This window comes from Macrotis lagotis, chromosome 2 (assembly GCF_037893015.1).
Source record: "Macrotis lagotis isolate mMagLag1 chromosome 2, bilby.v1.9.chrom.fasta, whole genome shotgun sequence".
NCBI lineage: Eukaryota > Metazoa > Chordata > Mammalia > Peramelemorphia > Peramelidae > Macrotis > Macrotis lagotis.
Genome location: NC_133659.1, coordinates 81,802,942 through 81,827,899, shown reverse-complemented (window position 1 = coordinate 81,827,899; position 24,958 = coordinate 81,802,942). Strand labels below are relative to the sequence as shown.

Genomic DNA, 24,958 nt, shown 5'->3' with positions numbered 1-24,958 from the left:
AGTAATTTATACTATAATAGCAACATTGCAAAAAAAATGTGAAAGACTTAAAGAAATCTGATCAATACCATGAATAACCCTCATTCTAGAGGACAGATCATGAAGAATGCAGTGGACGGAGAGACAGTGAACTAAATATGCATAATGAGACACATTGTTGGACATGGTCAATAGGGGAACTTGTTTTGCTTGACTGTGGGGAAAAAAAGTTGAACTTCATTGTGGGAAAAAAAATACAAGACCTAGATATGAAAGGTCATATCTTAAACAGATTAGAAAAAAGGTTTTATCTTTCACAACTACAAGCAACAGAAAGACTCCTGACCAAGAGAGGAATAAAGAGGATGACAAGAGATAAAAGGAACACTTTTCATTATATGAAATTTTAAAGATTCTACATAGACAACATAAATGTTTTTAAAATTAGAAGGAAAACAATTGGCGAGGCTAGGTGGCGCAGTGGATAGAGCACTGGCCCTGGGGTCAGAAGTACCTGAGTTCAAATCTGACCTCAGACACTTCATAATTACCTAGCTGTATGACCTTGGGCAAGCCACTTAACCTCATTGCCTTGCAAAAAAAAAAAAACCTAAAAAAAAGAAGGAAAACAATTATTGAAGCAAATTTCTGACTAAGGCCTGATACCCAAGAAATACAAGTAGCTGATAGACATATAATAACAGCATTCACTCTGATAGATAAATAGAAATGAACAGATAAAGTTCCCTGGCAAAAGGGAAAGGGTACAGGGGTAGGTACTGGAGGCTTGAGGAGAGAAGAGAAGGTTTAGTTTCTGTGAGGAAGTGAAACAGAAAAAAATTTAGGAAAGAATAAAGGAAAGAACATTTAGGAAAAACCAAATGCTTTGTGACAGAGAAGGTTCAGGAAACATTGGATAAAACTGACTTTAAAGAGTGTCCAACTAACATAGTTGTGTGACTTCTTCCAGCTCCATTCAGCATAATGTGAGTAGAGAAGGAAAGTTATTGGATTTATCCAGTCCTAAAATTTGGTAAAGGATAAACAATTGTAGTTCTAGGGGCAAAGGAATTAAATAACAAAATATAATGTAGAGTAAAATTGGATTACTTTAGTATGAAGATTAATAATAGCATTAGTTTAGTGCAGGGTTAGTGACCTGAGAACTTTCTACATGACAGATATTCTAGATGAGGGAAAGAATAGATTTTAGAGGTAAAGCAAAGGGTGAAATACAAGGATTGAGAGGTATGATCAGATAGGAGAATGTCAGGGTTTTTTTAATTTAAAAAGTGGAACACTTTGTAGATAATGCTAAGATCCAAGTTGTGAATAATGATGAATGTGGTAAAGATGAGATCCTATGTGTGGCTAAGGTAGAATAAAGGAAGTCATGGAATTTAAGAAAACTGAGAAACTGAGAGATTAGAGAGTTTGGGAAGGCATCCAGATGGATGTTGAATTCTCCTAATGTAATGACAGAAGTTGGGGAGGAGAGGAAGATGGTATAATAGTTTGTGAACTCCTTGGGAAGAGAGGAACTATGATCTGTTTGAAAATGTGAGAGAAGGCAGACAAACTTGGAAAGAAAGGCAAAGTCATCCTGAAGAGACCAGATTTCAGTGAGGAAATGTGAGAGGAAGGGGACCAACAGTAGAAGTCATAGGAAGGGTTATAGTAGGACACTGAGACGATAAGAGATAATTAACAGGATGGAAGTGATGAGGAATATTTTGTTCCTTACCTAGTCCATGATTGAGTGATTCAGTGATAGCAAGAGGAAAAAAAGGTAGTAGAAGACTTTTAATCATTTGAAGCCTTAATAGATGACAGATAAAAGCTTATAATTTGGAGTGGTTATTTTTGGCAAGCCCAAAAGAATAACACCTCAGTCACTTCTACTTTTACCTATGCTCTTAGAGAGAGGCAATTGGCAATGTAGACAAATAAGGAAAATAATTGCTATTTGGTAATACACTCCAAAAGCCATTAAACTATGCAAACACTGTGACCCAGAGACACCATTACTAGGCTGATACATCTAAGGCTGAGAAATATAAGAGAGAAAGGACCCATATGTACAAAAATATTTACAGCAACAATTTTGTAGTAACAGAACTGGAAACAAAGTGAGTGCCCATCATTTGAGGAATGGCTGAACAAATGATGGTTTATGAATATAATGCAATTATTACTATACCATAAGATAAAAGAGAAAGATTCAATGATACCTGGGGAAGACTTAAATGAAAACAGTTTATATAGTGATTGCAATACTGTAAAGAAAAACAACTCTATAAGATACTTAAGAACTATGATCAATGCAATAACCAATCATGCTTGCTACTCCTAGCAGAGAAGTGCTGAACAAAAAAGTTCAGAATGAGATATTTTCAGATACAAGCAATGAGTGGATATCTTTTCTGTAATCATACTTATTCAAGGTATAGCCTTTTTTTTTTTCCTGTTTAGTAGTGGAGAGAGTAGGAAGTGAAGAGCGAGGAGGGGGAAAGAAGAAAGGAAATAAAAATGAACCATTATAAATAGAACAGAAAAGTGCAAAAAAAAATTCAGAAGGAGATACAAATTTTATAAAGTAGGGTTGAAATTACCATTTAAAATTGAATTGAACATAAAAACTGCACATGATGAGAAAAATAAATTTCATAGAAGTCATTTCATAGACAATATCTCCTGCTTTGTTTTTCTGTGCATTTTAAAATGTTCATGTTTGTTGATCTTTATTCAGTTCATAATTTTTTTTAAAAAGTTATCTAAAAAATTAGTGGAAATAGGAGAACTAGGACAAAGCAGACATGTCATGTGGAAGGCCTTACATAACCAACTAGTGGTTAGTTCCTTGATAGGACAGACAATGCCTGACCAAAGGAAGGATGTGGGAAGGTAAAGATACAGCAGCCCTTAGTTCCTGAATGTACCAAAGCAAAACACTTTTGGATCCAGTCAAGTTTCTGGGGGGAGGGGAAAGGAGGAAGTAGACAAGCTAGACTTAGAAAAGTTTGCATCTTTTTAAAAGGAAGAGGCAAAGGGAAAAACAAAAAAATCACCATCTACAGAATAAAAGATCTGTGCCAGAAGAATTTTTGAAGTACAAAATTCTACACGAATCAGAAGAACAGACAGAAGAATAAAATGCACTATTGAAGAGAAGCATATAAGAGGTAAAGGAAAAATAAGAAAAATGTGAGGATAAATGGTTTTATAAGAAATATTTTTGAAATGTCTATGGATAGCAGTGGCTAGGCGGCATAGTGGATAGAGCACTTGGCCTTGGGATCAGGAGTACTTGAGTTCTAATCTGGCCTCAGACACTTAATAATTAGCTAGCTGTGTTGCCTTAGGCAAGCCACTTAACTCCATTGCTTTGCAAAAACTTAAAAAAAAAGTCTATGAATGTTTTCTTTGTCAATGTTTAATGACTGGAGAAAAATTATAAATATATGAATATTCTTTTATAATAATCAAAATTCAAATAGATTGGTCCATGAATTTACTTTCTAAATATTAATTATAAAATAACTTCAGATTATTTAATCACAGAATCTAAAAGTTGAGGACTTGAGAAGCTCATTAATACAATCAATCTCTCTACAAAAAGTCCCTATCATATCTAACATATCATCTTACCAGACAACCTCCAGTGAGGAGAGACCCATTACTTCCAGGAGTAGTCCATGCCATTTGAGGGATAATTCTAATTCTTTAGAATTAAAGAAAATCTTTACTTTGATATTAGATTTTTTTAAACTCAAGTATAATACTTTACAGTTACTTCTATTGCATTTCTTATTATTTTATTCAGTCCAGTGTTTATACATGTCACAATCTTTTTGAACTACATTTCAAATCCTTGAATATAAGCTATACCTTTCAGGGTTTTTTTGATCTTCATATTTGATCATTTAAACTTTTATCTATATTATTGACAAAAACCATTCAACAGTTTGGGACAAACACGGATCCCTGGGACCTTCCACTGAAATCCTCTTTTAAAGTTGCCATGGTATCATTAAGAACAGCTCTTTTGAATCCAACCATTCAACTAATTCTATGTAATCTACATCTCTTCATATTGTCTATAAGAAATTATATGCTTGTTCTTATGAGTTCTTATTGTGGTACAATGTAGTCTGTTGACTTTTCTGGATTTTAAAAAAGTCTAACATTATTGTATTGAAGTGATATAAGGAATGACAATAACTTGAATAGTTGACTTGTTTTCAGGTAACCAGAGAAGTTTTAAATTTTTTATTTTTTAAATATATAAGAAATTTAGCAAATACTGATTTAAAACTGACCTCAGGAGCAACTGATGATATTTGACATATTATGTAAAGTAATTTTGGATTTATAATATTGAAAGTAAATAGCAAGGATGTACTGGAACCAGTTCTAAGTAGCTTATGAAAAACAATTGTTAAATTTTTCATGTCTGGGCTAGCTAGGTGGATAGAGCACCATTCCTGGAAAGAGGAAGACCTGAGTTCAAATCCTACCTCAGACACTTAATTACCTGGCTGTGTGACCTTAACTAACAATAGTTAACCCCATTACCTTGCAAAAAGCCAAAGTAAAATGTTTTTACATGAACTTTTACAACTCAGAAATACACAATCAACTATAAATCAGGGCATGATTTATTTTGTTGATTGCTTAGACTTAGAAAAGTGTTAATAAAGCAGAATAAATTTAAAAGTGTGTGTGCAGAGACCATTTGCTAAACATTTACTAGCAAACTCCTGTATATCATTATATAAACATTTCTTGAGTTTAGCAGGTGTGAAACAAGGGACTCAGAAAGCAAAGTCATCTCCAGATTATGGTAGGATGATGACGATGATAGAAAAAAATAACTAGTTCTCAAAAAACAATCACACAATAGGAAGAGAAAGATATGAAAAATCAACCTGAATTTTCATGAAAAAGGGAGAGAAAAAAAAACAAATTTGAACCATTTTGCTGTCTAGAGAATGTTACTATCAGCTTGGAAAAAGATAACATTTCTCCTCATTGAGTAGGTTTAAAATATCATAAGCTACAGTTGTCTTCACCCATTATAAATTTGTGATAGATAATCCTGACTGGTGTGACCGTTCCATTATTTTCTTATCTCATTTTCCACTGTACTAACCATATGGTCCCTTTTCTTCACTCCCTTCATTCTACATTCATATATATATATATACACACACACACATACATTCTAAAAGGAGATAATATAACTTTCTATTTCACTGAGATTAAGGTCACCACAGATGGATATCCCTCAGGGCCACCTTTGTTTCTCAAATCCTCTCAATATCATTATTCTTTCTCCTCTAAGATCACCCAAGAGATATTCCAACTACACACTGGAACCAGGAATAATTGGCAAAATTAGGCTAACTCCATTAGTTACTTATAGGGTATCCATGTTGAGTCTCTGCTTTTCTATCTGTTGCTGTTTGAAGTGGATTAACTTCCTTTAGCTTCTACAGCCCCCTCCTGGATAAATCATGTCCTACATTTCACAAGCCTCTGGCCTTCTGTTTCTTTGGAACTTTGGGAAAAAACCATTACCAAGGTTGTTATCAAAGTGCTGTCAGCTCTTTTTTTTCCTATCCTGCCTTTTAAAACCTTCTCTATCCAAAGGTCATTGATTGGATTTTAATTGTTTTTTTTAAATTGACTGTGTTTAAGCTGATCCCAATAACTGAGAATCTGGGTCTAAGGAAGGGTATGCATGTCTGACTCGCTAGTTCATAACAATAGCTAGCATTTAAGGTTTGCAAAGGATTTTAGATGTTATCTCATTTGATCTTCTTAATAACTATGTGAAGGAGGTACTATCATAACTCTTATTTTATAGATAAGGAAACTGAGGATGAGAGAACTCAAATGATTTGTCTAAGATCACACAGCTAATAAGGGCAAAGACAGTATTTAAATTCAGGTCTTCTTGATTCCAACTTCCTATTATGAGTCAGTTGTGCCTACTGATTTGGCAAAAAAGAAAAGGAAAGTGCGGAATCACATGAGTCCATGCCCTCCCCACTTTTTTTTAAGTTTTTGCAAGGCAAATGGGGTTAAGTGGCTTGCCCAAGTCCACATAGTTAGGTAATTATTAAGCGTCTGAGGCTGGATTTGAACTCAGGTACTCCTGACTCCAGGACCGGTGCTCTATCCACTGCACCACCTAGTCGCCCCCTACTTTTTTTTAAAAAAAAACAGGTTTCCCTAACTTACCTAGGTTAAAAACCCAGTGGCCCAATGCCACTACTAATGGACATGAAATTGTTGATCTTTGTATTCAACCTAGGCCAGTTCACCCCTTCTCAGTCAGCTGGAGGGAATCCTTGATACCTTTGATCTCTCATAACAAATAATTTTGTGTCAAGGGCGTGTTGACAGCCTGGGCGGGGAAGATTCACTTGGTTTGGTGGAGGTCTTTCACATAACTGATAAGGCACTGATATCAAGCTCCCCTGCCCCATCCTGATTTGCCCCACCCATGGGGGGGCACTCCTTTTTTTGACTGGACAAGCTGAAGGTGACTTTTCAGATCCCACCTTCTGAGAGTCAAATGGTATAAAAATCACTCCAAGATTCCATGTTCGGTGTCTGGTTCTCTAGCCAGGGCGCTGCACCTATATAATTAGCAAACTTAGAAAGCTATTGTAAGTGTATATAATAACTTAATTCTGTTTTGCTCTTTCTTCAGGCTAAACTGAAATAATTAAATTATTATTTTTAAGGCCAAACTCACAGAGATCCCTTCCTTACTACCATACAACCTGAGTCCACTGTTGTTCAGAGATCTCAAGCTCAGTCTCCTCAGTAGAAAAGATTATAGTTATATACCACCACTGGTGACCCCAATCCACTGATCCTTCTAATAAACCTCAATTACCTTTCACAACTGTAAGGCCCTCATGTAATTGTTGGCTTGTTGTTTGTCTAGTCTTTAAAAAGTAATGGAGATGGGGTGGCTAAGTGGCTAGGTGGCGCAGTGGATAAAGCACCAACCCTGGAGTCAGGAGTACCTGGGTTCAAATCCAGCCTCAGACACTTAATAATTACCTAGCTGTGTGGCCTTGGGCAAGCCACTTAACCCCATTAACTTGCAAAAACCTAAAAAAAAAAAAGTAATGGAGAAATGTTAATAATGCAGATTCTACAAAGAAGTGTGACAAGCCTGCATTGTTTTCAAAGATCTAGCTACTAGCATACCCTTAAATATCACAATATTTATTTGGGGTCATCTGGCTGAACCCTCTGACCCAGGAATCTGTTTGAGTGTTTTCTGAAGTTCACTTTTTTGTAAGGAAGTTCTCTTCCCCATTTCCTCACTCCTCTTGGCTGTAAGGCTCCGTCCTCTGGCACTTCTACACAGAACAAATGTGAATTTGCTACAACTTCTAAGTGTCCTGTGTTGGCACTGGGTTCTGACTTAAGGACTACAGAATCACAGCATCACAAAATGGCACATGGGCCTAAAAGGATGCTTCCAATCAGTTTGGTTTTGTTGGTTTGATTTTCTAAATTTCAACTATAATTATATGCACTACTAACTAAATTAAATAAATGTGAAATACTTCTCATAATAAAAAAACCCTCAGTTTTAAAATTAGATCATGTTTGTGAATGTGCTTTTCAACGTATGAAATGTTCACCCTCCCTTCATTGCTGGGGTAGAGCATCACACATGTGGAATGTTGCTTATACTCTAAGATATTGTACACTCATTAGTTTTTCTATATTGCTATCTCTGTCTTTTAAAAATCTTTATCATAGGGGTAGTTAGGTGGTGCAGTGGATAGAGCACCAGACCTGGAGTCAGGAGGACCTGAGTTCAAATTCAGCCTCAGACACCTAATACTTGCTTATCTATGTGAGGTTGGGTAAGTCATTTAACCCCATTGCCTTGCAAAAATCCCAAAGTAAATAAATAAAATCTTTATTTCAGTGAATAACTCGCTTCATAGAGGAGACAAAGGGGCATATTTTGAAATGTAGAAGGGATATATTTAGAAATTAATATAAATTGTAAAATGGTTAAATAATTTTAAGTACAATCAAAATTCAATATATTATTATCATATCTAAATGCTAACTTTCTTATGTTCGGAGCATATACTATTAAACCAGCTGGAAAACAGAGGAAATAATGTTCCAGCTTTCTGAACCAGACTGTATTTTTTCCAATGATTTCAAGTTCCCATGCTCTCTTAAAGAACACAAGAAGTGAGGATGAAAATCAATTTTTTTTCCTAATCACATTTGTTAAATTTCTTGAGGGTGTTGTCGAGGGAGTTCCTTACAATTAATTTTTAACAGAGATAGAAATAATTTATGTTTACCAGAAGGTGGTAAGCTCTTTATTTCACTGGCCTATTGCTAATAGAAAGGGTTTGCTAATTCTCTTATGTCAATCCTATTAACTATTCAGAGCTATTCCTTCAAGGTCATCATCCACAGACTTCAATCCGGCTTAGGTCTATCTATGTATCATAGGAATTCAATGAAAAAGGAATATCCTTCTGCTGTTCACCATCAAAGGCACCAGTCTTATCCAGTGGCAACTTGAGACAGACAATTGAATAGCCGAAGACCAACAGGTAGGTTGTTTTGTTTTTGTTTTGGTGGGGCAGAGGGAGGGGTTGGTCACTTTAATGTGTTGGGTTGTTTGGGTTTTTTTTTTACATTATGCACATTTTCATATTACATTTTCTTCATCAGAGATTTCTTGTGACAAAGTCAAGCAGTTAAATGAAACAAATAATAAAGATTACTACATCTATTATTCTTTAGATTTTACTTTAAAAACCCTATAAATAGATAATAAATAAACCTATAAATAGCCTATAAAGCTATTCTTGAAGTCTTAAAGAATTACCTGGGGTCCTTAGATGCTAAATTATCTGAGAAAAAACTTGAATGGAGACACTCCTAACTTACTCCCAGACTTGTACTCAATGTACTATACTGAAGTCTATATTAATCAGTCTTCTCTAGAATTAGAGTATCTTATTTCAATTAATCAAATCTTTGAAGCTCTTTAGTAAGGCAGTAGTTAAAGCTTTGGATTAAATTTGGAATAAGGTTTGCAATTTTGGAATTCTCAATTCTTTACTCTTTTTTCATTGTGGTGGGGGCGGGGCAGGGAGGAAAGAGAGAAAGAACTGAAGGGAAATTGCCTTCTAGGCAAGTAATGTTTAGAAATTTAACTTCCAGGAAACCATGGATGAAAAACTACTGCCCAAGGTTTTCATTTTTTCTATTCATATCTCAATTCAATAGGAAAGGAAGGAAGGAAGGAAGGAAGGGAGGGAGGGAGGGAAGGAGGGAAGGAGGGAAGGAGGGAGAGGGAAGGAAGGAGGGAAGGAAGGAAGGAAGGAAGGAAGGAAGGAAGGAAGGAAGGAAGGAAGGAAGGAAGGAAGGAAGAAAGGAAGGAAGGAAGGAAGGAAGGAAGGAAGGAAGGAAGGAAGGAAGGAAAAGGGGAGAGAGGGACAGAGGGAGTAAGGAAGGGAGGGAGGGAGGGAGGAGAGTTTAAAAGATAGCATTGTGCTAACTGCTGGGGATCCAAATAATAAAGTAAAACAGTTCCTGTTTTCAAAGAGTTCATAGGCTAATTGGGAATTTAAGACATGGAAGGTTTCAGATATAAGTCAGATCCTTAGGATGCAATGGCAAAGCAAATGTTAATACATCTTTTCTAATGTCATTTCCCCTAATTAATGCTGATATTGAGCCATTTTACAATGCCATAGGTCTTTTTTTTTTTTTTGATGATAAGAACTTTCCTTTCTGGGTTTTCTGTAGCTGGGAATGTGGTACCTGAAGAAATGACCACAACAGATTACTTACTGGCATGATGCCTGCAGCTTCTGGATTAGAAGGATTCCAATTTTAAAGGCTCTAGGGTTCAGGATCCTAGGCTATCTTCATCTAGTTTTGAGGGAAGATGATTAAACAAAAAGAAAGAAGGAGAAAAAAGAAAGAAAAGTTAGTTTTCTTCAATGCTTATCACAGCAGCAGCTCACAAGACTCTCAGAGTGCAGCCACATCAAAACCAGATCAAAATGAATTGGGAAATGTTTAACAAATAAAATAAAAATATAACATAGATAATATTCATTTGTTTTTCTCCATCAATATGCAACCCATAAGGATCCCTTTCTATTTGAATTTCGTACCATTATGTTTACCTTGCCTTGTCATGACTTGTCAACTGCTAGAAAATCTGAAAAAAAAAAAGTAAACTATTTGTCAGGCTCTCTACAAGACCAAATTGGGAAGCAACATGATACAATGGAAAGGGTTTTGGTCCTGAAGTCAGAGCACTGGGTTCAAATCTCTGCCTCAGATTATTACTGGGACCTGGGCAAAGCATTTTACTCCTCTGCCTCAGTTTCATGATTTGTAAAAGGAATGGGTTAGATTGGATGATCTCTGAGATTTCTTTCAGTTTTGGATCTATGATGCTATTATTTTCTATTGTAACCTCAAGGAATATCTGAAGCAAAGTGGCTAAAAACTTGAAAGAGAAAACTGCCAAGCTTTCTTTAATATGCTTTGAATTGAGAAGAGATCTTGCAGAATTTTTTTTTATCTTCTTCCCTGCATCTCAGAGATGACCTTTTATAGCACTTCATTTGATTAGACATAGATAATTAGGGCTAACAACGTTTTCAGTTTGAATTGTGAAAGTGCCCAAAGCAGGGTTCTTCTATGGTTTTGCAAGAAATCATTTTAATCCTCAGAATCAACTCTTATTTATGACATTCCTTTTTAAAAATATGTGGTCTCAGAAGACTTGTACTTAAAAGCCAGCTATATCCCAGCAAAGAGATTTAACATGCCAGAATCTACAGGATTCTGCAAAGGACAGTCCATATTACTTTGTTCTTCTAGAATCTTGTTGAATGCCATACAGACTAGAAAAAGTGGTTTGTAGACTGGGTAAAGCAATCAGTTTTTTCCCCATAACCATTCAGATATTTCTGTAGAATGGTATTTATGAGAACCTATTGTATCTGGGTTTAATCTTTAATATGTGATTCAGTCTTTTATCTAGAAACTGTATGAATCTAGACTGCAGTTTAGTTCATATTGACTATAACATAGTATCCCCAAAGTATTTCAGACACAAGAAGAAACTGAAAATCATAGACACAATTGCTCTTAAATTTCCAAAGAAAGCCTACCACTTTCTTCATTTCCTCCAGAAAGGTTAGAGAGATCTTTTGGGCCTGGATGATGCCCTTTACCTCATTATTCATCTCCTCTCTTAGGCCCTGCCTGTCCAGAACTCACTTAAACTGCTTGACTGCTCACACAATTTCTATTTCTATTACTAAGATGAAGTACCACCAAGTTTTACCAATCTGCTCTTACCTCTGTACTCGAATACCCCTAGCATTGTTATCTGATATACTATGTAAGCTATAGACTCCTCTGTTTTGCCTCCTTTCCTGTTGTTCAATAAATTTTGGTTGTATCCAACTCTTTGTAACCTTATTTGAGTTTTCTTGGCAAAGAGAGTAGAGTGATTTGCCATTTTGTTCTCCAAACTGTGCCTTCTTAGGCCCTCCAAACCTTTCCATTGGTAAGAAATGTTTTTTTATTCATCTATTCCTTCAATTTCTGGAAATTCATTTCCTCTTTCCTGGAGTAAAAGAAGTATAATCAGTTTAACACTAGTTTTTGCCAAGGGAGAGAGGAATGAGTGTTTGCATTAGTTCTGAAGTCTAGGTTCAGTTTTGCCTTACTACTTCTATGACCTGGGGTAAATGACATAACTTCCTTAATTTTCAGTTTCCTCATCTGAAAAAGTGGTTATAATAATAGTGCTGATTTCACAGGCCTATTGTAAGGATCAAATGAAATCATACTCATGAAAGTACTTTGTAAGAAATTTATTAAGTTAATAAGTCCCATTAGAAGGGTTATCCTTGAGGTCAAAGGTTGTTTTTCTATTTCTTTGACTCCCCTGAAGTTTGAACAATTCAATTAAGTATTTAATAAAGCACCAAGCAGTTATTAAATATCTATTATGTGCCAGATGCAAAGAAAAATTAAAAAATCAACAAAAATGCCCCTACTCTCAAGGAGCTAATAGTCTTATTGATCCATAATTATTGGTATCATTTCTTAAAGAGGCAACCTAGACTACTTGGGACTATTCAACTAAATCATGAATAGATGATCATATGGAAGAAATCATAGGTAGTTTGCAATATTATTAGCATTACAGCTGCTAATATAAAATTGTTCCAGTTGATATTTTAGAGGAATATTCAATGTTATCTTAATGAATTGAAAGTGGTAATTTACTTCCTTATTTAATTATGTTCTCTGGCTAGTCCTAAATTAAGACTTCTGATGGTATTATAGTCTCTTGTTCCTGAAAAAATACTCTGCTAACATAGAGCTCCAACATTATTGATCAGTTAAAACTAGGGATGTAAAGCAAACATCTCATCTATTCAGATGTAAGTTGAAAACAAAACTTTATGAAAGATGAACTGTACAAGATAGGAGAATAAAATGCTTAATGTTTAATTAAATATGCAAAGTTTCTGTAAATTCTAAATATCTGGGGAACTCCAGGTGTAGGTAGGTATTTTCTCTTTAGCCTGACTCAGTAAATTAGTCCTGGGAAGTTGCCTAAGCCACAGATAAATTAATGAACTACTCAAAGTTTTACAAGAACTGAAGTGTCAACAACCACCTCACTACAACCCTGAAGCCCATCAGATCTACCAGTCAGATTTTGAAACTTGATGTTCTTGATAACAAGCCCAGGGCTATATTATGCCAATCTTTTCGTAGGATGTATTGGGTTTTTGTTTTGTTTTTTTATTTTTTACCTTGGAATCAGTCCTGCTCTATTATTTGTTTCTTTCAATTTGCTATTTCTTTCTTTATTAAGGGACATTGTCTGTAGCCCATTAAGTATAGTTTTAGATATACCTACTGTGAGTCTAGCATTACATGCTGCAAGGACATGAAAAAAGAGGTTATTGGATTGGTACTTAGCTACAAGCAATTTAAAATCATTTTGTGGGTATGAGACATATATAGAGGAAGCAGTCTTGCAAAAATCACATCATAAACTCCTTGTCTAAATCTTATATAAGCAAACCACTTCCATAGGTCAAGGCAGGTGAATGGCATAGAAGCCACACATCGTGGGATAATTGCACTGTAGAAGTGGAGTTTTTGTAATGAGGCTTAATCTTATGGCATTTGTTCTCACCATTAGTCATTCTTTTAGGTAATCATTCTAGGGGTCCACTGAAAAATGAAAGTTTCATGCTTTAGGAGCTAAGTGATCAGGGTTTAGTCATCTGCTATGAAACAGTTAATAATCCCTGACATTCCCTGAGGAGGGGGTTGAGGAGATGTAAAATGAGGGGGAGGGCAGAATACATGGACGAAATAGAATAAAGAGACCACACTGGGGGGAGGGGATGAAGGGAAGTGGAAAGAACTTGGAAGGTTGATCCTAAAAGGAAAGGGGAAACAGAATGTTTATAAATTTTGCTGAATCTACAGTTTTACCCAACAATATGACATCTTGCTAATATAAATTTGTTCCTGTCAATATTTTAGAGGAATATTCAATATTAGCTCAAGGGATTGAAAATGTTAATTTATTTCAGAATCTGATTATGTCTTCAGGCTATTCATAAACTAAGACATAACAACATCACTTGGGTCCCATCCTGGAAGAGTATCCCCTGACTGGATTATGATTTGAGAGGGCAACTTGTACCTTCATGTGTTCAGAAGATGAAAGAGAATTGATTTTAAACCTCACTACAAAAGAAGTGTTTTCTTGTTAAGATATTACTTTTTGGCTATCTCGCTCCTGTCTATTTTCTGGGTTTTACCTATTGTGGGGAAAGATGTCAATTCTATTCTCAAAAAAGAAGCCATTGTCTCTTATCTCTTCATCACTTACCTCTTAAAACAAAATTCAGAAAAAAGCATTTTGATCAAGTACCTCTAATTCCCACCAAAGCATCAGTGGTATGTTTTTTTTCTGTATCTGAACAAATCAGAAAATGACTTAGATTGACAAGTATTTATTAAGAACCCATTATTTAAGTCTCTTGAGACAAGAGACTTATTTTTAATTTTTCAACCTCAGCACCTTACCCACCGATTGATGATTGATATTTAGCAGACTTTGATGCTAAGCAGCAAGAATACACCTGCCTTCAAGGGTAGAATGGGCAGGAAGTATTCTTCAGAAGTGAGGAGACCTCAGAATTATAAGTATATAGGAAATTCTATTCATATCATGGAGGCCTCAGAAAAAAAAAGCACTGTTAGCATTTTTGTAGGACTTGAGAACCCTAAAATGAAAACTAAGAAAAACTGGCAGACTCTTGGACTCAACTGAACCTGGAGTCAAAAAGACATTATAATATTACATACTAAGACAGTTTCCATGAGGAATACAAACTTCCTTCTTTTTTAAAACAGCAATTTTGAGTACATGAATGATGATTTTTTTTGGAAGGCAATGGGGTTAAATGACTTGCCCAAGGTCACACAGCTAGGTAATTATTAAATGTCTGAAGCCAGATTATGAATGATGATTTTTAACCAAATTTCCCAAACATTATTGTATCATTAAAAATGTAATAGAATTTAGAGCTGTAAATCAGTCATTTGATAAATCAACAAGCATTTATTAAATGCTTACTCTATCCATACACTGTTACTAATCATTCAAATATCATTAAAAAATCTTCCAATGAAAAGCCTAATTTTTCCTTTTTTATAAACTTATGAAGGTTAACAGAGAAATATATATAATGTAAATATTACTCAAGCTATCAAAGCAATTTTAATTTAATTTTCTAAATTATTCATTTCTGTAACAATGTACCCCTTTTTTAGTTAGCTTGTTTTATTGTATTAAGATATATACAATAAGTGGTACAGTGAATATAACACTGGTTCTGGAGTTAGGAGGACCTGAGTTCAAAACCAACCTCAGACACTTGCTACTTACTTGCAGTGTGAACCTAGGCAAGTCATTTAAACCCTAAACCCCCCAAATATAAGATATACACAATAAAGGGGCTTGTAATCTGCTCAAAGCCTACTAAAATCTGTTTTTCTCAGCAAACATTAGTGTTCAAGTCTACAACAAATCAAACACTTGACAGGCCTCTGACAAACAAAAATATGACTAGTAATTTAAAATTTAAAATGACTAGTAATAGATATTGTCATGGGGAAAATTTAACTATATGTCTTAGCAATAGTTCTAGTAGTTTTAAAATTTTTTTAACTAAAGTTTTAGACTTGAAGCATTTCCTTTCCTTGGGTAATTCCAATAATCATTATTTTAAGATAGGAATGGACCTGTGAGCTCTTTGGCATAAGGAACTCCCAGATGATGAAATTATTTACTGGTGAAGGTTGACACCCTCACTGCAATTTATGGTCTTGGAAAGTTGCCTATGGCAGAGGTGTCAAATGGCTGAATGCTTGGGGAAATGATTAACAAGCTAAACAAAAATACAATAAAACATAGATAACATTATATTTTAAAACTAAGTCAATATACAGTTAGCTGAGATCCTTACTTATGGTTTAGTGACCTTTCCCATTTCTACCCTACTAGTCTAAGGCATTAAGAGTTTTAGTTACTTCTCTGGACCACATAATCAATATGTACCAGATACAGGACTTGAATCCAAGTCTTCCTGATTCTCTGACTTGGTCTGAGACTACTTAATAAAAAAATATTTTTTAAGTTTTTAATGGCTTTGAGAGGAAAAAGTTTGAAGAATATGTTCTTATCTAGCAGGAATAACTGGAATCAAAAACTATTATTAATACTACTACTACTACTACTACTACTACTACTACTACTATTACTACTAGGACAGACTATAAAGTGAGCATCAAGAATGATGGAAAGTTAATTTAAACTAATCATTTTGACTAATCTTAGTTATTTTTATTTTTCATTCATTAAAGTCCTTCTTTGTTGGAAGCTTGGTGGTATAGTGGATAGAACTTTGGACCTAGAGACACAAAATCTAAGCTCAAATTCATCTCATACCCTTAGTAGCTTTGGGACCCTGGGCAAATCACTTAACCTCTGAATTTCTTCAATGTATAATGGAGTTAATAATAGCACCTATGTACCAAGGGTTAGTACAAACATAACAATATTTGTTAAAAATAAAAGGGGGTGGTGGCTTAGCACAGTGCCTACTTACCTTCCATTGCCTCCTCCTGGCATCAAAGCAAGCCTGTGTTATCAAAAGATTTCTCAGAAATGTATAATACCTCTCAGGTTCTAACAATCTAGAACAGCTTTAAAGAGAGGTTTACCAGGAATGGAGTGGATACCTGTTGTTTGAGCACCAGTCAAGTTAAGTTTGGAAAGGTATGGGATCAAGTTGTGGCAAGAACATAGATAGGGATGGATCTTTCTAGCCACAGTAGCTCTTAAACACCCATAGAAGGGTCAATTAGTCCATCAATAAGTAGAAGGGAAAAGGAGCATGTTTCCATAGCAATTAAACCACATTTCTAAGAAGCATTTAAAGTATTTTGATGTATCTGTGTGTGTGTATATATATATATATATATATATAGAGAGAGAGAGAGAGAGAGAGAGAGAGAGAGAGAGAGAGAGAATAGCAAAACTTGAGAGTAGCCCTTTAAAATTTAACATGTTACTCAGTCATTGATTTCTCATGACCAAGACTGATTTGATGTGAATAAGTTTTTAAAGCTGAGTGAAATGTATAATGGCATCTGCCTAAAAACTGCCTTGCTCTAACCAAAAGGAAACTGCGCCATAGTCATAACTCTCTTTAATCAGATAAGGTAACCAATCCAGTAACCCACCCTGGACAATGGCAATCCCTAAGTGAAGCTGACAGTTTTCTCTGTCACCTTGCCCTTCTTTCCAATAAAAATATATTTGTCTGACATCACATCAGTTGTTTTTTCAATGAGATATTTCACATTTTCTTCTAATTTTTCATTTTTTTGGTTTCAAAGTATTGATTCCTGATTTCTGGTAATTCATCAATCTCCCTGAATTCTATTCTTTGTCTGAAGGATTTGTTCTCCTCAGAGAGTTTTCTTATCTCTTTTTCCATCTGACCAATTTTGCTTTTTAAAGCACTCTTCTCCTCAATAACTTTTTTGAACTGTTTTATCCATTTGACCTAAGCTGGTTTTTAGCATGCTATTTTCTTCAGCATTTTTTTGGATTCCCTTGACTAAGCTGCTGACTTCATTTTCATGTTTTTCCTGCATCTCTCTCCCTTCTTTTCCCAGTTTTTCTTCCAACTCCCTCATTTGATTTTCAAAGTCTTTTTTGAGCTCTATCATAGCCTGAGTCCAATTTCTGTTTTTCTTGGAGTCTTTAGATGCAGGAGCTTGTGCTTCCTCATCTTCAGACTGAATATTTTGATCCTTCTTGGGCTCATTTGCAAAATATTTCTCAATAGTCTTCCTTTTGTTTCTCTGCTTGCTCATTTTCCCATCCTGGGCCTGGTTTTGGGGTGCTTCCTGAGCTTTTGGGACACTCCCACAAGGGTCTCAGTGTGTGAGGCTCTGTCCTCCCTCCTGGTCTGTGAATGACCATAAGCAACCCCCTCTGCCACAGGGCTGAGGTGGGAGGGGGCCTGCTGTTCTATGGGGGGGCCTAGACTGCGATCAGGATCTGAATGTGGTCAGAGCCCCAGAGTCCTGTTCCAGGGGCAGAGGACAGAGCTCTGCCTGTCTGACATCACATAATACTTTTTATGAATCTATTGGCAATGTTCTAAAACCTTCGTTTTGTTTCAGCCATGGTTGTGGATTTTTTCTTTTTCTTTTTTTTTTTCCTCCTTTTGGTCCAGATCTGGTATCTCATTCTATTTCAAGTTCCTCTCTTAGGAAGCAATGAGATGAAAATTTTAGGGGCACTGGTCCTGCAACTTAATAGTTTTAGAATGTTGCCCAGGACATTAAATAGGTTAAGTAAATAGTCTAGGATTAAATGAACAAGAATATTAATCACTACCATTGATATTATGAGACAAATGTTGTTCTGGATTAAAAAAAGTCTTAGTTCACTAAGACTTTTAGGATATTGTACTAGGTGTATCCAAAGTACTTTTTTTGGAAACTTTAACTCAACTGCCCCCCTTTTAGGAATAATGGTTTCTGCCCATATTCATAACTGAAGAATATGCTAAATTTAAATTAGATGTTAGAGGAAATAAAGGTATTTTTCCCCATCCAAGTTCATGACCCCCCCCCAAAAATCTATTACTTAAAAAAATCTGAGTTTAGAGATAAGTTCACAAATGCAATGGATATGAAAGAAGAGTTTATTAAATAATGGATGAATCAATGAATGAAATAAAAAAAGCTAAAATTAGGACGAATGATTTGCTATTATAGAAGGAAGTTGTATAGCAATTTAGATGAGTTAACATATTTACAGGAAAGGCAAAATAATTTTTTAATTTTTATTCTGTCCCTTCTTATTCGGGCAACAACCAGTGCTACTGTTGGAAACTACTGCTACATCCCTGCCCCTCTCCCTCATCCCTACCTGCAGTCCTTGAACAGAGGTCAAAATTACCCATATTTCAACTAACGTCATTCTATGACGACTGCTTTGTGTACGTGACCAAAACCTTGTCTTGAGGATTCAATTACCTTCTCAGAAGGTGGTATTGGTTTTCTTTTTGCTTTTTTTTTTTTTTTAACAGTAATCAGCTTTCCTTCCTTTCACTGAGAGCTTTCATCTTAGCAAAAGCAAAAATATTAAGCATTATTTCTCTTTTTTTGATTATTGGTAACAAAATTGTTTTTAAAGGTGTTTAAATACTATGTTTTTTTGTACATTATAAATATCTGAATTAATCAATTTGCTCTTTCAAAATTCAGAAGGAAGGAAATCCTCCAACTTAAAGCATTCTGAGCACTAAGCCTTTCCACAAGTTACTGGGTTATCTGTCATTTTAAATTTTTAATTATAACTTTTATTTTAATGCATTGTTACCTAGCAATTACTTTTGATGATGACAGATTTCTATTTACTGTCAATAGTTTCAGCACTAGTAAAGAGTTGTTTATATTATATAAAATTGACTTACTGCCATTTTTCTACTATATTTAATTATTTCTGAAATAATTTAGAACTCCCTTTCCCTTTTTTCTAGTTGTATGATCCCCAAACACTATCTTTTTGTTTCTGATTTCCTAATAATAACTAGCATTTACATAATGCTTTGAAGTTTTCAAAGTGCTTTATTTATATTTTATCATTTTGTTTTCTCATCTCTTTATTTCACCCAGACAGGAAGTAAGATAAACAATCACGGGCATGACCCCATTAATTGCTGACTTGACCCACTAGTTTTCCACTTGGGCTGTTTCACCCCTCCTTATGCAGTTGGGCAGTCTCTGCTTCCAGGGGCTTGCCATATTCATGTTAGATTTAATATGGACTTTAACCCTCCTGAAGCTTCTTAACTCCAAAGCTCTTCCAGTCTCAGCATTCCCTACTAGCAGAAATTACAGATATAAACTACTATACTGGAATATTTCTTTCTTAGAATATTCTGAATAAAATTTAAACTTGTCAGGATGATTATGGAAATTATGTATTGTACAATGATATTCTGAAAGCCTACTGAAGTGTATATATTTTTTCATGTCTAAGCTAAACACAATATTTTAGTTCTTGTGTTTATGTTTTTAAAGACATGGTTCTTTTTTCTCCTCTGCTGCTAAATTCAGTTGATACTTTATTTATTATTATTATTATAGTGAGTACCACAGAAAGTATGCTTACCTATACCAGTCCCTTCCTTCAGTATAATTTCTGACTTTCAATTTGTTTTGGGTTGAGAAATGAGATAAACAACCCCATTAAAAATACATGCAAAATAAAAGTAAATAGTTCCTATATGAAGTCTTACCATGAATAAAGTGTACGTACTTTATTCCCAGTACAAGAATTCTGGGATGTTTATTTTGACTTCTCAAATGTTGGCATCTACCCAGTTCTAAGCTGTGTTATAGACAGGCAATAATGCTAGATAGCTGAGAATAATCTCAACTTAATCTCTGTGTACTTCAATTTCTTTTTTTATAACATAAGGGGATTAGCTGAAATGATGGCCTTTCCGTTTTAAGTTGAGTGGTGACATTTGACAAGAGAAAAATCTCTCTTACTGGAGAGATATTAGTCTCTTTGAGTTTTTCAGTGAACACTGATAGACCATCTCTTTTCAGTTTTGATAGAAAAGCTGGCACCAAACCATTGACTAAGCAAAACCTCCCCATGTATTTCAGCATTTTCATTTCTACAGTTCAAATAATAATAAGATAACAGCTCTACATAGTAACTTTATAAAGTAATAAACAATGTTCACAAAGTCTATGGTCTAATATTGGGAAACTGTATTGGTTAGGTATTTGGCAAAACTCAAGTCATTTAAACATACATGTAAGTGACTTATTACAGTCATTAGCAGATCATCAAACCTAGGTACACAAGGAAGTAATATGATTCAGTTATATATTCTAAATCCAACTATCACTCATCTATTTATTACTTTTATTGACCATGCAGATTATGTCAAACCCCGACATAAAAATGGAAGAAACTAAAAGCCTCAGTTTGGAAGAGGATTTTGAAGGACAGGCCACACACACAGGTAAAAGATACACTAAGCAAAAGTTTCCTTATTTAAGTAAAAACAAATCTAAAATCTTACCTTGTTTCCTTCCTAAGAGTTAGAATTCTCTCCCCCCCCCCGCCCCGATCTCAGAGAATCTATAATTGTTTCATTTTCTACTTCTATGTGCTCTTATTATTTATTCTGGCACTATCTAAATATTACCTCAACAATAATATTACAGTACATATTTATTAAGCAACTACTAGATGGAGAACAGTGTGCTAGGCCCTGAGGATGATTAAAAAGTTGAGAAAAGATGTGAATCTGTTTTCAAAGAGTGTAGTGGAGGGATGTTGTCAAAGTAGCTACAGTGGTAAATGCATAAAGTTAACCTAGAAATTGTTAAAATATGAAAGAGCAACAAAACAAACTTCTATTTGAGGTCAGAGAGGGAAAGCTATTCCTGACTTGCAGATGAGAAAAGACTTCTTGAAGCAGATAAAATTTTGTTGAGCTTTAAAATTTAGGCATGGATTCAATAGGCAAAGGAGGGAAAAGAATACAGTACTAGCAATTCTCCCACATCCTGTAATTTTAATCTGACCACATTACATTGCAGAGATTTTTAAGTGTGCTTTTATTGATAGCTAATGTTAGAAATGTACATAACTCACATATTCATAATGCAGTGGCCTTTGCATGATTCTATGCCAAAACCTATTAACGTGCTTCAAACAGAAGGGTGTTTTTATTATCAGGATAATCAGAGACATCTAGCCCAAGCAAGTCATTGGTTTCACCAGCAGGAGAAGACAAGTCTGTTTCTATGACAACCTGCATATAAACTTCATAAGTGTAAGCTGCCCTTCTGAAAGTCTAAAGAGCAAATGATAAGTCTCCTTTATTTCAGGTCCCAAAGGAGTTATCAATGATTGGAGAAAGTTTAAGTTGGAAAGTGAAGACGGTGATTCCATCCCACCAAACAAGAAGGAAATTCTCAGACAAATGTCGTCTCCTCAATGTCGAGATGATAAAGATACAAAAGAAAAATTCAGCAGAAAGGTAGGAAGAAGAGATGATGTTATTTTTTTGCAAGAAAAGGTAAATGCAAATCATACAATGAATCAGATTGAATTCAGACCCCCCCCACTAGAAGAACTCTGGGCTTTTATAAACGGTTTTAACACCCATTTATGATTTATCTACTCCCCATACAGTTTAGTAAGTTAATGTTTTTGTTTTGCTGTCATAGAGATATTATCCTTAGCAAATACAATGTTCTATAGCTATGCTTTTTGGCCCTCTCGGTACAACCAAGGTGAACAAAAAAGAAGATTTAATTAGTGGTCGAAAAGTTTCATTTCAAATTCATTTTCTCTCACTGACTTCCTATGATCTTGAATAGGTAACTCTCTGTTTCCGTTTTTCTGTGTGTAAAAGGAAAATAATGACACTTTCTCTATCCACTTAAAAAAGTTATGAGAATCTGAAAAGACATTCCCCAAAATGTCTTGAAATGAAAAGTAAAAAGTGGTATATTTTGGATTCAGAAGAATGGAAGCCAAAACAGATAAGGACTATATTGGTTCTGGACTTGTATTCACACACACATGAAGTAGAGGCTCCATAAATGTTTGTTGAAATGGATTAGATTTTTTTAAAGATTAATAATCTGTAAAACTTTAGAAAATTACTCCAATAAGAAAATGAAGATATAGGAAATGGAGGAACATGTCAAATGTCACCACTCAACTTAAATTGGAAAGACCATTATTTCAGCTAATCCCCTTATGTTATAAAAAAAAAAAGAAACTGAGGCACAGGGAGATAAGTGATTTGCCCAAGTTCCCACAGTTAGCAAGTAACATAGGTCAAGATTTTGAGTTCACATTTATTACAGTGCAAAGTGAGAGGGAAGGAGCATGGAATTTGGAGTCTAAGGAACCAAGGGTGTCTTTGTGGCATTAGGTAAGTCCTTTATCTTTCCATGGTCTCAGTTTTATCATCTGTAAAGTGACAAACTTTGATAAACTGACACTAAGATCTCTTCAAATTCTAAGAGTCTTTTCCCTGAACTTTATGCTAAGCACTGGGGAAAGAAGACAAAAGCAAACAAACAAACAAATAAAATAATCCTTCCCTTCAGAAGCCTCTGAGGTAGGTTAGTGCTAGGTCTGGAGTCAGGAAGATCTGAGTTCAAATGTGACCATAGTCTCAGACTAGCTGTGTGACCCCATGCAACTTATTTAACATTTCATTGTCTCAATTTCTTCAATTGCAAAATAGGATTAATAATAGCACTCTCTCCCCAAGGTGTAGGATTAAATGAGATATGTATAAAGTGCTTAGCACAGGGCCTGGCAAATAGTATGTGCTTATTAAGTGCATAGTTTTTTTTTTCCTTCCTTCCCCAAGGTCTCCCATTCCAATGAATCCAGTTCACTTTACTTGCACTTTTCAAAATCCTGTCATAAATATCTTATTGCATCCTCACTATTGCGCAGATGGGGGAACAGAAAAAAAATGAAATAAACTAAAAAAATTATTAATCTTGCTACTGCTATGTCAACCTTTAATCAACTGATCAATAAACATTTTTAAGTGGTTGCTATGTACTAGGTACCATAATAAACAACAAAAGAAACAATCCCTATACACAAGAAGCATATCAGTGCATATCCACACATATATACATTTATAATGGGTTTAAATGCAAAAAGATTAAATACAAGGTGGTTAGGAAGGGAAAGCATTAACAATTAGAGAAATAAGAAAAAGTTTAATGTACAATGTGGTACATCAGTTAAGTCCTAAGAAAGAGAATCCTTCCTTGAGGCAGGAATGAGTAGAGAATGAAGTCCACTCATGACAGTCTGGCCAGGGCAAAGACACAGAAATGGGTGGTAGAGTATTTTGTTTGAGAAAAAGATAGGACAGTTTGGCTGGACTGCATTTTGTGAGGATCAAAGTAATATCCAATGAGACTGGAAAGATAGACTAGGGTCTTTAAACGCTAAACAGAGGAATTTGTATTTTATCCTGGAGGCAATAGAAAGTCACTGGTATTGACTGGATAAGGGAGGAACGTGGTCAGATATGTGTTTGTTTTGTTTGCTTATTTTCACAGATGAGTGTGCAAGAATATGAACTAATTCACCAGGACAAAGAAGATGAGGATTGTCTCCGTAAATATCGTAGACAATGCATGCAAGACATGCACCAGAAGCTAAGCTTTGGACCCAGGTATGGGTTTGTAACTGAGTTGGAGAGTGGAGAGCAGTTCTTGGAGGCCATTGAGAAGGAACAGAAGATTACCACAGTCATTGTTCACATCTATGAGGATGGTGTCAAGGGCTGTGAGGCCCTGAACAATAGTTTAAGTTGCCTTGCAGGAGAATACTCTATGGTAAAATTCTGTAAAATCAAAGCTTCTAACACAGGTGCTGGGGATCGCTTCTCCTCAGATGTCCTTCCAACATTGTTGGTCTACAAAGGTGGGGAGCTTATCAGCAATTTCATTAGTGTCACTGAGCAATTTGCTGAAGATTTTTTTGCTGTGGATGTTGAGTGTTTTCTTAATGAATATGGGTTACTTCCTGAAAGGGAAATCCATGCACTGGAGCAGGACAGCATGGAAGATGAAGATGTTGAATAATATGAGATATAATATTTCAATATCTCAAATTTCTCCTTTTTGTATTACAAAGAGATCTTTCTTTTTTCTTTTCTTTTTTAGCAATTAGTAATTATGTAGCAATTTAGCTATTCTACACGTAAAAACCTAGCACTAAGTAAATACCCAGATTAGGCAGATGTCTAAGCTTTGAACTTAACAGCTTTCTTTTCAAGTCAATAATATCACCCCTTTACTATGTGTGTACGTATGTAGCCTTCAGCCATGTTCTAGACAGATTAAGAGAGAACTACTGAAATTTTGACATTTTGGACAGAATTGATTTTCCTATTTTGTGAATTAAAAATAAGTCTCTGGTCTTTACCTCTGTGGTTCTGTCCTCATGATTACTGCTTGAAAACTGACTATAGTCTGTTTATGTAATACTAATAAAGTTGCAGAGTAAATATTTTTTCTTTGTGAAATCCATTCCTTCTCACTTATTAAATTTTTCAAAGCCCAAGGAAAAAAATGAGAAATTATCTAAATATGATACAAAATCAGTTATGTAGGATGGTATATGTATCAAGAAAAAAGCTCATCCATGGTACACCTAACCTTTAGTGTTTCTCCAAAAATGTATACATATATATATATATATATATATATATATATATATATATATATATAT

General features: G+C 35.0%; 1 protein-coding gene across 4 annotated transcripts; it reads left to right on the top strand.

Annotated features, from left to right (window-relative positions):
• The first annotated feature begins 2,924 nt into the window (after positions 1-2,924).
• PDC (phosducin) lies at positions 2,925-24,759 on the top strand. Of its 4 annotated transcripts, none has more exons than XM_074222256.1 (6): positions 2,925-3,161; positions 7,774-7,880; positions 8,494-8,597; positions 20,606-20,690; positions 21,565-21,716; positions 23,782-24,759. In XM_074222256.1, exons 4-6 carry the CDS (start codon positions 20,609-20,611, stop codon positions 24,307-24,309), a joined length of 762 nt encoding a protein of 253 aa, XP_074078357.1. In that variant the 5' UTR covers positions 2,925-3,161; positions 7,774-7,880; positions 8,494-8,597; positions 20,606-20,608; the 3' UTR covers positions 24,310-24,759. The 4 variants fall into 4 exon arrangements, with proteins under 4 accessions (XP_074078357.1, XP_074078356.1, XP_074078355.1 ...); XM_074222255.1 differs by having other exon boundaries at positions 8,444-8,597; XM_074222254.1 differs by lacking the exon at positions 7,774-7,880.
• Positions 24,760-24,958: the final 199 nt, after the last annotated feature.

Coding starts and splice junctions, on each gene's coding strand:
- PDC (XM_074222254.1), top strand. CDS start 20,609: ATGTCAAACCCCGACATAAAAATGGAAGAAACTAAAAGCCTCAGTTTG. Junction 20,691..21,564: donor AGGACAGGCCACACACACAG/GTAAAAGATACA, acceptor CCTTTATTTCAG/GTCCCAAAGGAGTTATCAAT. Junction 21,717..23,781: donor AAGAAAAATTCAGCAGAAAG/GTAGGAAGAAGA, acceptor TTATTTTCACAG/ATGAGTGTGCAAGAATATGA.